Raw genomic sequence first — 15789 nt, forward strand, 5'->3', positions numbered from 1 at the left:
TACCAACTGATGAGCCCAAATTGGCACACTGGGGTAATACGCTGGCAACCATGAATGAGTTAGCTGGAATTCCAGTAACGGACCATTTTTATTGAAACCTTTACTGAGTATGTGGCTTTTCATTAGTTCCATAAACAAGACTTTACATATACAACATTAACACACTTGAATAAACTATAAATGGAAACAACTTATGCACTAAAATGTGGGTATTGCACAAACAGTTTACTAGGACGTTGATCTTGCATATAACCTTTGTGCAAAAATACTGTGTACCATCACACTGACCGATCTATTTCCTTTGCATTAGTCACTGTCGTTGGCACTGAATCATTGCAACAATGTTAAACAGCATAGTCCCTTCAACACTTCCCCAATGTCAGCTGCTTTTGGTCAGCAGGAAAATGAGCCCCTAAGCATGTCAGCCATGCTGTGTCAATCACAAAGTAAATTCTTCTCCGCTGTAGTACCCTATATTATTTTAACACTTCTAGAAAGTGTAAATTGATAGTCTTGTTGCTTTATTGATGGAGTTTTTGAGGTATGCAGAGCATGCACAGCATGAAGAAGCTAATGAGATCCAGGCTTTGATTTTTTTTGTCAATAAAGGTCAGGAGAATTCATAACAAAATAACATCATAGATCTCATAAACAGTATTCTCATTTGGGAATGTATATCTGGGTAGTAGAATTAAAGATATCTTCTTCTTACTACAAGCAAATTTAAATTGTTTCCTTCCTTCCTTCCTTCCTTCCTTCCTTCCTTCCTTCCTTCCTTCCTTACTTCCTTCCTTCCTTCCTTCCTTCCTTTCTTCCTTCCTTCCTTCCTTCCTTCCTTCCTTCCTTCCTTCCTTCCGATGGAATAAATTTGGAGATCTTCAAAATACCTGGTGAACATCCATATTACATTGTTACCTGCCTTTATATGTACTCGTATCAGTTTGACCAAACTTGGCATTAAATTAAAGTGAGCTGGCAGTTAATGAAAAGCCTCCCCTTAAGTCACTTTCATCAGTTTTAACATTTACTACAGTGCATTACATTGTATGTCTACCTCTGTAGTGTAACTGTTAACATTATCAGCAGTTGTCCTTGGAGGCCTGAGATTGATTCCTATCATTGCCAGAAATTTAAGATTGGCAGGAGAACTGGTGTGCAGTTAAAAAGGTACTTGCAGTTCACCTACATTAGGGATGTGCCTGTGAAGATCTGTATCACCCGGGGATGAGGACACAAATTTATTTTTTAGTACATCATCTGTATGATTGTCTTATGTTATGCTGCATTTATATAAAACACAATTATGACATCCTCTTCATCCTCAAAAAAAAAAAAAAAAAAAAAAAAGGAAATGAAGTGTTAACTGTAAAAACAAAGATGGAAATACTGGTATTTTAATAGCCTTTCAAAGGGAGAAAGGGAATCAGCTGAGGTAATATTTATGATAACAGGAATGCCACTATAACCAGCATTATAAATATCTAGAAGGAAAGAATTTTGAATTTTGTATCAAAAGATGGAAGTTCAGAATTTGTATAGGAAAGGAAAATGATTATTTTTATCAAGATACCTAACAATAAATCACTTTTTTTAATGTACCATACAATTATAATAAATATTTCTTGGAAGTCCTTTACTACATGCTCTGCAAAGAAGTGGCCTCATGTATTCCACATTACAAGATATCCTTTAGATTCCAGTGGGTCTAGTTTTCAAATAAATCAATGTCCATCTAGAGGTGTAGTGGTCTGCTATTTCAAAAAGGGGAAGGATATGAAAGATATTTTTTTAACACTGACTTTCAAGAGCACTCCCTAAATAAAGCATTGTTTTGTGACTTCAGTCATCATTATTTTCTTTCTTCTTCCAGTTTCGAACAGCAGTTGAGGCTAGAGGTGCAGTAGCATTAAATGGTATTGCATACTTGGGCAGAAACCTAAAAATTGGAAGGATCAATGAATTCCAGCTGCTTGGAGCAAACTACAGTAATGAGTCCACTCCTCTGGCTGGGATTGGTAAGTACCTTTATGTTTCCAGAATATTGACAGGATGTCAACTCCCCTCAAATATGTTTAAGAAAAAGTTGAAAGATTTCCAATGAAAGTACTTGAGTGCATGCGTGTGCACGCATAGAGACACAAACTTACTTTCTCTCTTTTTCTCTGATATACATACATCTTCCGTATAGACTGTTACGTCTTTCAGCATTCAATCTGCAAGCCTTAATGAATTAACTAAGCACTTTTGTCTGTTACCTATTAGATCATCAGCCTCGAGGCTGATTGTATCCCTAAATAGCACCACCACTTAAATCAGCAACATCCTTCGATTAAATTCACTATTGAGATGGAGTCGGATGGATGTTTTCCTTTCTTGGATGTTCTAGTAAGAAACCGGATGGCTCCTTAGGACATACTGTCTATCGTAAGCCTACTCACACAAATCACTACCTCCATGCAGATTCTCACCACCATCCAGCACAAAAACAGGGAATTCTCACGACACTCACCACAAGAGCGACACAAATTTGTGAGCCATCAAATATCCAGAAAGGGATAGACATGCTCAAAGTCACGCTCAATGGTAATAGTTACAACGATGTACAGATTCATAGAACCCTGCATCCCAGAAGGACAACTAAGCAAAGCTCACAGAAAGAAGAAGTGAAGTGAACTGCCTACCTGCCTTACATTCACAATACCACAGATAGAATTGCTAAAGTCCTCCGCAAGCACAATATAAAAACCGTGTTTGGCACCGTCACTAAAATTGCTCACAGTTCAGGTGAAAGCAAAGAGAAATTGTCTCCACTATTATACCGTGGGGTGTTCTTGCGGCAAGGTATGCGTTGGCCAAACATGCTCGTCCATTGGAACTCGCATCAAGGAACACTAAAGGAACATCCGTCTCAACCAGTGAGACAAGACATCAATAGCTGAGCACACCCTATAGTTGGGTCATGATTTCATGTTCCAAGCTATTTGAGCTCTTACCCACACTAAGAACTACCAGGTCTAGGATTATACAGGAATCTGTGGAAATATGTAAAAATCCTAACAATTTTAACAGGGACTCTGGCTATCAATTAAGTAATACGTGGTTACCAGCCATTAAGGATTTACATAGGTAGCTCTCTTCCCTGTCCTTTCTATATTGTTATTTCATTTCGGTGTTTTCCAAATTCTTGCGTTCATCATCACCAGTTGGTTCATTCCAAGCTATGTGTTATGTGTTAATGTCATACTTACATAACGTGTTTGTAAAATCTAATGTTGGAGTCAATTTTGTAACCTTTTTTGTTTAATTAAAATTTGTGGATAATTCAAATTTTTTAATGGTCCCTTGATGTTCGAATTATCGAAGTTCCACTGTAGTAGATGTTTTAGAGTATGGGAGATACACCCTGTCTGAATCTTGCTTCAGTCTGAAAGGTTTTGGAGCTAGTGCTGGTGACCCCTACATTGGCTATGTTATTCTTATAAAGCTCCTTGATGAGATATGCCAGGTGTTGGGGTGCTCCCACTTTCAGTATTATCTTACAGAGAGGCTCTTATTTTACTTCATCAAATTTGTAGTCCCCATAATTTATATGAAAGCATCTGAAAATGCTATTGAAAACAAGGTTAACTCTTGTATTCCTTATAGAGTTTTCACATTATAAAGCAATTCATATTAGTAGTAGTTATTTTTTCCAAGCATTGTTTTAGAGAACTTGATTCACTGTTTCTTTTCAGGTGGTGAAAAACTAACTTCTCGTTCAGTTGCTCCTAAAGAGTCCTGCAGGCTGTATGTTGGCAACATTCCACCTGGTCACAGAGATGTAAGTAATCCAGCAGATGATGATAAGGCAGTTGTTGTGGTTGTTGTTGTTGTTGTTGTTATTATTATTATTATTATTATTATTTTTATTTTTATTTCCTAATCCCAATGTCAACTGAACATGTAAGTTTCTGAATTGTCAGCTTACAGTCAGAAGGTTATATTAACATACACTATCTCATCAAAATTATCTGAACACATACTCGAATTGTCCTCTGCTATACCTCCTGTCAGCTTGTAATTATTTCAATCAGTTCCTGACATACTAGGAGATGTATTATGAAGCACTTATTAACCTATTTGCAACAACTTTATACAGGTTCAAAATGTAAAAATAATGTAGTCTACTTGAAGACATAAAAAACACACTCATAGATGCATCTTTTTTTTTTCCGTCTGTACTTCTGGAGGGTGTGATACTATTCGAAGCACAGTCCTAGGTGAAATACTGGTTGCTTCTCACAGATTTTGCAGAAGTGATCCATCTCTCTCCTCCCACCAATATCTTAGTTATTGCTGCAAACCCTGCAGTCCTTTGTTTTTCCTTGGGGATGTGAATAAAGCATTTTGCCATTTAGTCGCACTTCACTGAATTTTTGTCTTGCTTATAAGAAGTTAAGTAGCTAGTCCGTTAATTTTGTTGCCAGTGCTGTAAGTCTGTTATAAGTCTATTACCATGGCTCACAAATACACTTGCTGACCTAAAAGGAAATTTAGGCAAACCTACATCACCGGTTGTCCACGATTTCCAAACAATACTGGAATGTTGTACACGCCAGTCAAGTCGGGGACAAGGCAACTCGTTACTTACTCCCCCACCATAACAGTTATTGCTGCCATTATCAATGTCGCTATGTAACTTCCTGAAACATCATTTTCTTGGTCACTGTTGGTAAATTCATCCAAAATTGACACCAGTATTTCATTCTTTGTCAAGCTGACCACTGCCCTTTTCCTGCAAATGCTTTCCATTGAGTGTATACGTCACCAAACAGACTAATATTATCATCACATTTGAAAGGCAACTATTTGAACTTAGGACTCACTTTGCCCAGAATGTATCAGTGATCATTGAATGAGAAATCAGTCATAGTGTTGTATACAAAAGAGTATAGTTAAAAATTCTTAGCAAGAATTTACATATATTTGTCCACCTATTCAATACAATAAAATATACACCACATAAATGGTTTGTACAAACATGATGACTAAAGGACATTGTTCTGACCCATGTTAAGGGCATCTTCAGCTTATGATACAGGAGGCGAGACATACACGTAAAAAAAAACCGAACATATATATGAATAAAACTAATGAGAAAGAATTGTCCAGTATGCTATAAGAGCAGGATAATGGAGGAAGATGTCCTAGATAGATTTAAACAAAAAATCCAGGATTGGAGGTTACCTGGAGATGAGGCCGAACCAGCGAAATGACTTCCCTGGTCATAAGACAGAAGAAATGCTCATATTAAGAGAATAAAGGACTTGTGGACAAGGGTACATAAAGCATGATTGGAATCCTAAATAAACGTGGTCTAATAAGGCCATAACATTGTTTAAAAAAAGCCCAGTTTTACTGTATATGTTATTGTATTGAATAGATGGAGAAATACACGTAAATTCTTGCTAAGAATTTTTACTATACAGTATAAGGCCTCTTTTACACTTTTCAAGAGACCCAAGAAATACTGGTGCAAATGGAGGCAAATTGTAAATCATGGGAAACAATGAGACATAAATGCTCTCAAAAAGGAGTGAAATGTTACTCAGATTTGTATTATTAATTTATAGAGTATTTCAGTCTTAATCATATTCCTTACCTCAATGATGTTGTTGATGATTATGATGATGATAACAATGTTACTGGGTTTTATGTCCCACAAACTACTTTGACGGTTTTTGGAGAAGCTGAGGTGCCAGAATTTTGTCCCACAAGAGTTCTTTTGAGTTCCTTTAAATCTACTGACACGAGGCTGACGTTTTTGAGCACCTTCAAATACCAACAAACTGATCCAGGGTCGAACCTGCCAAGTTGGGGTCAGAAGGCCAGTGCCTCACCATCTAAGCCACTCAGTCTGGTGTTTCTTACTTCAAATGAAGGTCCAATGTTAATTAACTGTTGATACTACACTACCTTTGTAATTCTGCTCATCCCTGACTAGGAGAAGGGTACCGGTAAGTAGTTAAAATATTGTGTAATATATTCTTTTAGTCCCGTTATCTTTCTTAGAATAGCTATAGAATTATCTAAGATGCAATAAATTTTATTTCTCTGGATGGAACATTTCAATTACTGCTTTTGTACCTATTTACAACATTAATACACATTTATTCCGTATGGAAAACTACATAATCACTGCTTCCCACCAAAATAGTCCATAATCGATCTCTCTTTACACTTCTTAACTCTAATGTCCTCTATTTGTTTTTTGAGTTCATAAAGTAATGAAAATTATTTTCGCCTCTTTTACAGATGGTAGATATCTGCATAAAATGTCTACTGCTACACGTCTTGCCTCAGCACTGGTAGACATCACTTTACTATGCTCACCTTCTTCTTCATTGTCACTGATGGGAGACTAGGCTACTATTTGTTCTGCAATCAACTCCTCCACACTTTTTTCCTCTGCAGTTATCATAGCATCATCCATCTGAAGAAAGTCTGCAGTAGTGCAGTTTGACTCCATACATTAGGAAACAGGCCGCCGTCTCCTCCTCCTTTTGAGTCCTTTGGTGAATTCATGGAAGGTTGGTTGGACTGCCATTAACAGTTGCAGAAGATGTTGTGGCACATGTTATAGGAAGTCTTCGGCAGCAGTTGAGCTTCAATTTAAAAGTAGGCTGAAGTGTTATTTCCAGCATCTTAATATGTCTTGACTGTCTGTAAGGATAGTGTTATTGCCAATGGCTTTCAGCGCACCTGAAAAAGAGCGAGAGGCCCCAAAAAGTCTTTAGATTGTCGTAGAAATTCCAAAGGTCTCTGCTATCGGACAAACTCTGGAGTTCCTTGGCTTTCTGCTGCCAAAATTCGTTTTCAATCTTTCTTATAGCCTGACATTTCCTCTTCTATCTCTAACTACTCTAGTTGTGTGATAAAATTTCTGCATCCATTATATCATTTCTCAGCCATGATTCAACTCCTATTACAATATCTGGTAATGATATATCTATTCAATAGGGAACATGCATGGTCCGGGGTTTTAATTAAAAATATTCAAAATTTCATGCAGAATTCAAAAATGTGATCTGAATGTACAAATAATAACTCCAAACATGATAAAAATCTAAATTAAAGTACGAAAATGTCACGTGACGCAAGTACGCGATCTCATTGGTCTGACATCATCGTACAGGTTGACTGAATTAGCAGACGAAATAACACATAGTGTGCTGTGAGAAGAAAGAAACACTTCGCGTATTTCTACTTTATGTTGGTGTCTGGTATAGTTAAATTCGGGGTCTATATATTGGATAATAATCTGAGTGGTATATTTTAGACTTAAAATGAATCCTGCGCAGACAGTGAGGCAGAAAACTTGTAAATGGTGTATAGTTCCGATGTGCAATAGCACATCGCATACCATCCCAAACAAATTGTTTATAAATGTTCCAAAGACGCTAAAACTAGGGAGAAATGGATTTTGGTGAGCCGGCGAAATGCTGGTGATATATCAGAAAAGTCTACAGCTTATATTTTTTTAAAGATCATTTTAATGTAAGTTGAATTTGTTTGAATTTTTAATCACTTTTCCATGTCAGCTGTTCTAGCAGTAAAACTTTAAAATTTAATGTATGATGCTTTAATTAAATGCTTCAATTACATCTTGGAATATGAAAGTAATAAACAGTGCATTAATTAATGCTAATTATTAAAGTATTCTCCAAACCTAACCTATGTTTTGGGTGATCCATGTCAAGGTAATAAACCAAAGGGATTATGAACCATATTGACAGCTCTAATTATACCAATTTATCTTGGCATGCGACAGTTATTTATGTCTTTATTGAAGAGCTTACATTTGTAAAGATATTTAGGCTATAGCTAAATACTCTATAATATCACAAAAAATAGGCGTGTACATCATGAAAGAAAACAATGTGAATTTAACAAATGTATATCTCTACACAAAACCAATGCTTGTCTGTTGGGGTGTTATAAGTTAGCAATGCTTAATTATAATAATTATCATAATATTAATGAAATAAATAACATAATTGCACACAGGTGAAAATAGTGATGTTGGTGTTTAAAATATTATCCAACTTAGCCTAAGTTTTAGGTTATACAAGCCAAGTCAATAAACCGAAGGGTAAAAATACCGGGCAAGTTGGCCAAGCGGTTAGGAGCGCGCAGCTGTGAGTTCGCATCCGGGAGATAGTGGGTTCGAACCCCACTGTCGGCAGCCCTGAAGATGGTTTTCTGTGGTTTCCCATTTTCATACCAGGCAAATGCTGGGGATGTACCTTAATTAAGGCCATGGCCGCTTCCTTCCCATTCCTAGGCCTTTCCTGTCCCATCGTCGCCATAAGACCTATCTGTGACGGTGCGACGTAAAGCAAATAGAAAAAAAAAAGTAAAAGTCACAGCACCCAAAGACATTGCTGTATTGAACGACTAAATGTCACCAAGACACTTTTCTTGCGTGATATGCTCAGCTTGTTAAAAGCCAAATGTAATTAACGTTATTGGCTTCACGCCCCGCTAACTACTTCTACGGTTTTCGGAGACGCCGATGTGCACTAATTTAGTCCTGCAGGAGTTCTTTCATGTGCCAGTATATCTACCAGTACGAGGCTGACGTATTTGAGCATCTTCAACTACCACCGGACTGAACCAGGATCGAACCTGCCAAGTTGGGGTCAGAAGGCCAGCACCTCAACCGTCTGAACCATTAGATGAAGTCATATTTATCTTTTATCATGTTTAACTTTTTCCCTCCACCAAGATATTTAATGTTTCTCATTCATGGGCCCTGGAAGTGGTAGGCCAGTTGCCTCAACCATAAATATATATTTTTTCAGGAATGATAGATTATTTTTTTTTTGCTAGGGGCTTTACGTCGCTCCGACACAGATAGGTCTTACGGCGACGATGGGATAGGAAAGGCCTAGGAGTTGGAAGGAAGCGGCCGTGGCCTTAATTAAGGTACAGCCCCAGCATTTGCCTGGTGTGAAAATGGGAAACCACGGAAAACCATTTTCAGGGCTGCCGATAGTGGGATTCGAACCTACTATCTCCCGGATGCAATGATAGATTATAGACCTATAGTACTATGATCTTTCTTTCTTTCTTAATAATCAGTTTATCCTTCAGGGTTGGTTTTTTCCTCGGACTCAGCGAGAGATTTACATCTACCGCTTCTAGGGCAGTGTCCTGGAGCATGAGACTTTGGGTATGGTGATACAACTGGTGAGGAGGGCCATAACCTCGTCCAGGCAGCCTCACCTGCTATGCTCAACAGGGGCCTTGTTGGAGGATGGGAAGATTGGAAGGGATAGACCGGGAAGAGGGAAGGAAATGACCATGGCTTTAGGTGCCTGGAGGAGAAGTGGGAAAATACGAAAAACCACTTCGAGGATGGCTGAGGTGGGATTCGAAACCCCTCTACTCAGTTGACCTCCCGAGGCTGTGTAAACCCCGTTCAGGTCCTCGTACTATTTGTTTTCAACTTTCATGGCAGAGCCAGGAATTGAAACCGGGCCTGCGGGGGTGGCAGCTAATCACATTAACCACTACACCACAGAGGCGGACTAGTACTATAATGCTACCTATATGTTTATGTTAGTGATGAAATCCAATTTCTTACTTTACTAATGCTGAAAGCCCAAAAATGTAATGTTATTCTTTAATATGGGAATCAGTCTAGAAGGAAACGTTGAAAGTGATTTGATTTCTATCCAGGTTCATTGTTATCCTAATACTATGAGTTACAGTACATTGCACATATGTAAAAGATGCCACTTACAAACTTGCTTTTTATCCGCGATTTTCTACGGCCACAAAAGTCACTATTTTTCACGAATGATGACATCTACACATGGTAAATTGTCTGACTGTGCTGTTTTGAACCTTTCTTCTGTCATTTTTGAAGTTATTCGCGATCACGAATAACAAACAATTGGCTTTTAGTAACGGTTGATGCACAATGGCTGGTAGAGCTGCATGCGGTACTGGATCGTTACGTCACAGCGCACCGCTTACGTCAGAGGCTGTTTCACTCGCCTTGCGGAAAGGCACTTTTAAATATTTTTTAATGGTATAAAACAAGGCAATTTACCACAATGTAATATTTTTACGTACTATTTCATTGGTGTGCTTTTCAAAAAAAAATTTTGTTTTGAAAATCATGCATGTTCCCTATTATTTAATTCTATTCCTTTCTGTACAATACTTCTACAGATCGACATTAACATTTTAATGTCATCCCTACTTGACTTCCAGATCCCTGTACCCTTATCACTGCTCCCTAGTCCACCTCGTTTCCCTCAATGCTCTTCCCTATAACCCTTCCATACAAACTTCATAAATTGTATGTACCACCTCTGTTCAAGTGAAAGTCATCTGAGCGCAGATCCCTATCTCCTATACCAAGCTCGATAGCTGCAGTCGCTTAAGTGCAACCAGTATCCAGCATTAGGGAGATAGTAGGTTCGACACCCACTGTCGGCAGCCCTGAAATTGGGTTTTCCGTGGTTTCCCATTTTCACACCAGGCAAATGCTGGGGATGTACCTTAATTAAGGCCACGGCCACTTCCTTCTCACTCCTGGCCCTTTCCTGTCCCATTGTCGCCATAAGACCTATCTGTGTCGGTGTGACGTAAAACAAATAGCAAAAAAAAAAAACTATCTCCTACCCACCCATTAGAATGTAGAAATCCCACTCCCAGTTTCCCACATACCCATTCCATAGTCTCTTTTAAATCCCCAATCACCTTCCAGTCAGGATCCCTCCTACACATTATTCCGCTGATAACAATCTCTGCTTCCTTAAACTTCACCCATGCTGCATTTACCAGATCCCACACATCCCCAACTATGTTGGTACTTATACCAGCTTGCCCTAAGGGGAAGTGGAGGAGGAGGAGAACATTATAAGAAATCTTGCTCATTAAGATACTTATATGGTGGAATTTTTAACCAAAACAACAATCCATTGTATAGAAGGTTCAAATGTAACAACTGTGTACTATTCTCAAAATATATATACAGTAACATTGGAATTTAAAGGATAATCTCGCACATTGTGTAAATAATTCAGGGCCCTGACCTAGTTTTTAAAAGGTTAAATTGGGTGATGATGCTTTGCAAGGACAAGCGAAACTTGTACCATAACAACTAATGTAAAAATAATTATATCCTGAATATAAGGATTATCTAGTATTCAAATCAAATAAAAATCTCTTTATTTGCAAATGAGGTGTCTACCTCAGTGGCAAATGGTACGCTAAATTACATTATTGTCAATCACTAAATTTTAAATTAACAAGAGAAGAAGAACATTTTCGTAGAATACAATATTATACAATTTACACTAACAATTTTTTCTATTAAACACACAGCTCATCCTTAATAAATTTATATTGTTTACAAAATTCTACTTATAATATCTTACAAACATAGTCAGCTCATATACAGTACGTGAAATTACTTCTAATAATACTATACAACTGGTATAAGATTAAAATTTGCATTGCACTTATTTATATATTTATTGTTTTTACCCATTTTGGAACCTAAGTAGCATAACGACCTGCTGCGTCTTAAACAGAGCCCCTTTTGGCACCACTTTTCAGAGTTCCTGAAGGGCCTTCACAGCTACCGTAGCGGTCTCAGGCCCTCGAAGTCCCCACTGTATTTCACCCCTACAGGCAATCCCCTACTTTGGTTGTAGAAACTCCATTGACCAGGAGATGGAATTAATTTATTCACACACATTTTTTATTTACAGTAACCTGCACTGGTCGAATGCTCTCTAACATTTATTTTCTCTGTTGCTGTTTATTCTCTTCTTGAATATCTGTACAGATTTTGGAAAAGGATCAAACACTACCCCTGGTAAACTGTTCCACTTCTTCACGCCCTTCCCAATGAATTAAAATTTACCCCAATCGCTTCTGCTAAAATTCCTTCTAATTTTATATGTGCGGTCAGTTCTGCCGATATAATTATTTTCCAACTGAAGCCTCGCACGGATTTCTCCCCATCCTGCTTCTCCTGTATAGGCTCTATATAATCCTATAAGCCTAGCTCCCTTCTTTTACTTAAAGTTTCCCACCCAAGTTCCTGTAACATTCCTGATACACTACTTTTTCTCCTGAAATCCCCTGTTACATATCTTGCTGCTTTCCTCTGCACACTGTCTATTTCTTTTATTAGGTATTCTTGGTGAGGATCCCAAACACTGTTTGCATATTCCAATAATGGACGAACCATACTTAAGTAACTTTTTTCTTTTAATTCTTTGTTACATCCTTTAAGTAGCCTCATTATGACATGTAACGACCTGTATGCTTTCCCAACAATGTCATCAACATGACCCTTCCAGTAGATAGATAATAATAAATTACTTTGTCATTTAATAAGTATACTGCGCCATATTTAGGGAATATTTTTCTTGCGCCACACTCCAATCCCTATCTCACTTTTTTGTCACCCTTGGCATTCAAGAAAATCCATGGCTAAACGAATAATATCTCAGGGAATAAGTTATATCAGCATTTCTAACGTGAATCCGACTGAGGTTACCTTTCCTACCTTTTCATTATACGTGAACATCGATTGGATCATTTGGACATAAAGACTTAGTTTTAAACTCAATTACTATCATCAGGTAAGATATTACCTTTAGTTAATCTTATAATCTATAAATAACATAAAATCACTTAAATTCATAATTATTAATAATTATTCAAATTTAAATCTTATTTTCAGATGAGCTCTATGTTTTCCAAAAATATTTTTTTATGTGCATTGGTATTTCATACAAACAAAAAAATATCCCTTGAAGTAGTGCGTTTATTGTAACCTTCGATCTATGATCATCAATCAACAACTATCTCATTATTGCCTAAGGTCTCATTTTATCAAGTAATTCTTCTCCTAAAAATCTTCCTGGATTAAAATTATTCGATGTTTTCATCCTGACCTATTATGGATTACAATCCATCTTTTCATCCACTTATATAAAAAAAAAAAAGAATTCTTCAGATTGACATTAAGGAATTAATTAAATTAATTAATTATCTTGAAATCTTGAAATTATGTAAATGACATAACAAGAGTAAAATAAAAATGACAATCTTTTATGGATAAAATCAACTTCTCATGAATTATTATATTCAAAGTAATTGTCACATTTGAGGACATTTGAGGAGAATGTCAAGTTCTGACATGAATTCCAGTTGTTTTTTTTTTTTTTTTTTTTTTTTTTTTTTTTTTTTTTTTCCTTCTTCTAGTATTGATATATTACAAAGTTTCAAACTTAAGAATCCGAGATTTTTTTTTTTGGTAAGTAATTATCTGTCTAGGCTTTCTTCAACTAATTTTATCATCTAAAAAAAAACACATGCAGAATAAGAAATGTTTCATGTCTATAGCTCTTAATAGCTACCTATCTTAATATAAAAAATCATCATTTATCATGACCAGATATAAACAAAATATTCCTATGAAATCTGTAAAATCTCCAAGATACACTCAACCACTTTGCATTCAAGTTATAATATGTCGCACCACTTAATAAATTCAATTATATGTTTGCAATAAGTCAAGGAATATCTTAGATGACAGTTCCTAATCCATTAATAATGATAAGCTAACATTACGATGACACCCATATCATATCTGCCAACAACAATCTAGTGTTTCAGCTTAAATTAACTGAAACTAAATAGCATGGGAAATTTTCTTTGAGGTTGCCATAGTAGTCTGAGTAATAGGTTAATTGAGATTATTTTTGATGACCATACTCCATTAACATCCTGTAAATCTATTTTCAAATTGCCATTACCTCACATTATAGGTTATTCGAGATTATGTCGCTATAGGCGTCAAATAAAACCATAATCCTACACTGCGTTACACACAATTACATTAATAAATTATACGCGAAATTCTTTCCTCATATGTCCTCACATTTATTATAATTCTTCAAATAATATTCAAGGATATCTATTATTTATCATTCGCACTCCGTATCCCATATTTCCATCATATCGTTACATTGCCGCATAAATAAACTTCATTTGGTCTACTCAATGTAACGCTCAACTTCCACATCCCAATAAAATTATAATTTTATGGATTAATAACTACCATCTCTGACAATATGCACTTCATTTGTCAAAATATACACACATATATATAACCTATGTTTACTCACGTTTGGCAAAAAGTTGATGTTAATTATGATCTTGGTAACCTACAATTCGATACGCATCAATTATGCACTCCAAGTACATTAGAACAGGTTGTTTATGGCATAACTCTCTGAAGATCGACTGACAAGATATTAGTATAATGCTTCATTGGCGAATGCAACATTTCCTACATATGGAAGTTCTTCTATGCTTTGGAGGACTACCTAAAAACTTCATTTGAACAGCACTATAAATACATTTGCGGTGAAACTATCTTTATAAGTCATCTCTCGAAGATATATCGATCTCTTCCTTATATCAACACAACCAACAAATTACTACATGATACTACACTACTGTCTAATTTTGAAATAAAGCTTTTAAACTTATCTTATCCTGCCTGTGTTTTTGGGCTGGGGCTGCTGTAGTTTTGTCCTTTATGTGGCGATCATCTCTGGTTTATGTCTGTGGCATGTCCGAGTCATGGTCGCAGGACTTCTGTTGTCGGGCAAAGCCGGTTCGGTTCCCGTCTGTCGCCAATCCCATCTCCGGTCTAGTAGGCCATTACAGCGTTTTCACGTACATACATGAGAAACATAGACAAATACATCATTAATTCCATGATCTCCTTAGTTTTAAAGCCTCTTCCTAAATTATCTCTACATTCTTATGGGTGGAATATGATGACATAAATTCAACTATTGCAGTTTTAATGACACGAGTGGTGGCTTAAATACTGTCAGGCTTATATTAAAATTGCTTCAAGATATCATTTTTGGAGGTCTTCTTTAATAAACTTTCATCGATCTTTAACTCAACCCTGCTTTCCGTTCAGTCATCATCTTCATTTCATGCAGAGTATTTTGCCTTTGATCTTATACATTTACGAGAAATATAGCTTTTGGACTTCGAATTTTAGTTAAATTCTTCGATAATTTAGCATCTTCTCCCTAAAATTTGCTCTTTCTTTGTATATTAGCTTCTTGTAACTTTCCGAGTATTTTCCTTTTTTATGCGAATCTTTGAATATTCTTACTGTTGGTTTGTAGTGTATTTTTCTTATGTCACGGCCACTTGGATTCCGTTTGTATCTTTTACCTTATATTAACGGCCACAAGGATTCCATTAGTCTGTATTTCCTTACTTCGAATTTTCCGCCGCATGGTTTACGAAACTTTACCATTATCCTCGGCAAATGACGATTTAAACTCTCCGTTTTTTTAAAATTAGGGCAATGAAATGGTACCTTTTTCTTCCCTGCTACGGATAAATAAATGTACTGCTTGCAGTATATTTATTTTATTTTTAATTTTTCATCAAATGGAACTTTTCATTGACCTATCTGTATTATTCTATCATTTTGAATTTCAACATCATACTTTAGACTCTATTCCTGATCCTGTTTATAGTACAACTTCATGTTGGCGTCATTGTGTATGTTTCTATATGTACCTGTCATATTTTCTATAATGTAGGCGTTGTTACCTAATGCCTTCTTTATAACGTATGGGCCGTCGAATTAATGGACAAATTTGGAAAATATGCTTTCTGATACATTTGAGCTAGGTGATTTTCTTACTAGCACCATATCATTAGACTTGAAAGGTG

At 36.5% G+C, this 15789-nt stretch overlaps 1 protein-coding gene across 1 annotated transcript in view; it reads left to right on the forward strand.

Moving 5' to 3' along the window:
- The window catches only part of LOC137501293 (uncharacterized), a 75227-nt gene extending 61347 nt beyond the window's left edge, over positions 1-13880 (forward strand). The window contains exons 3-5 of the mRNA XM_068228273.1: positions 1871-2015; positions 3735-3820; positions 13845-13880. Coding sequence (XP_068084374.1) covers positions 1871-2015; positions 3735-3820; positions 13845-13880 — 267 coding nt within the window. The remainder of the gene's footprint in view (positions 1-1870; positions 2016-3734; positions 3821-13844) is intronic.
- The last annotated feature ends 1909 nt before the right edge of the window (positions 13881-15789 follow it).

Source organism: Anabrus simplex, chromosome 6, assembly GCF_040414725.1.
Source record: "Anabrus simplex isolate iqAnaSimp1 chromosome 6, ASM4041472v1, whole genome shotgun sequence".
NCBI lineage: Eukaryota > Metazoa > Arthropoda > Insecta > Orthoptera > Tettigoniidae > Anabrus > Anabrus simplex.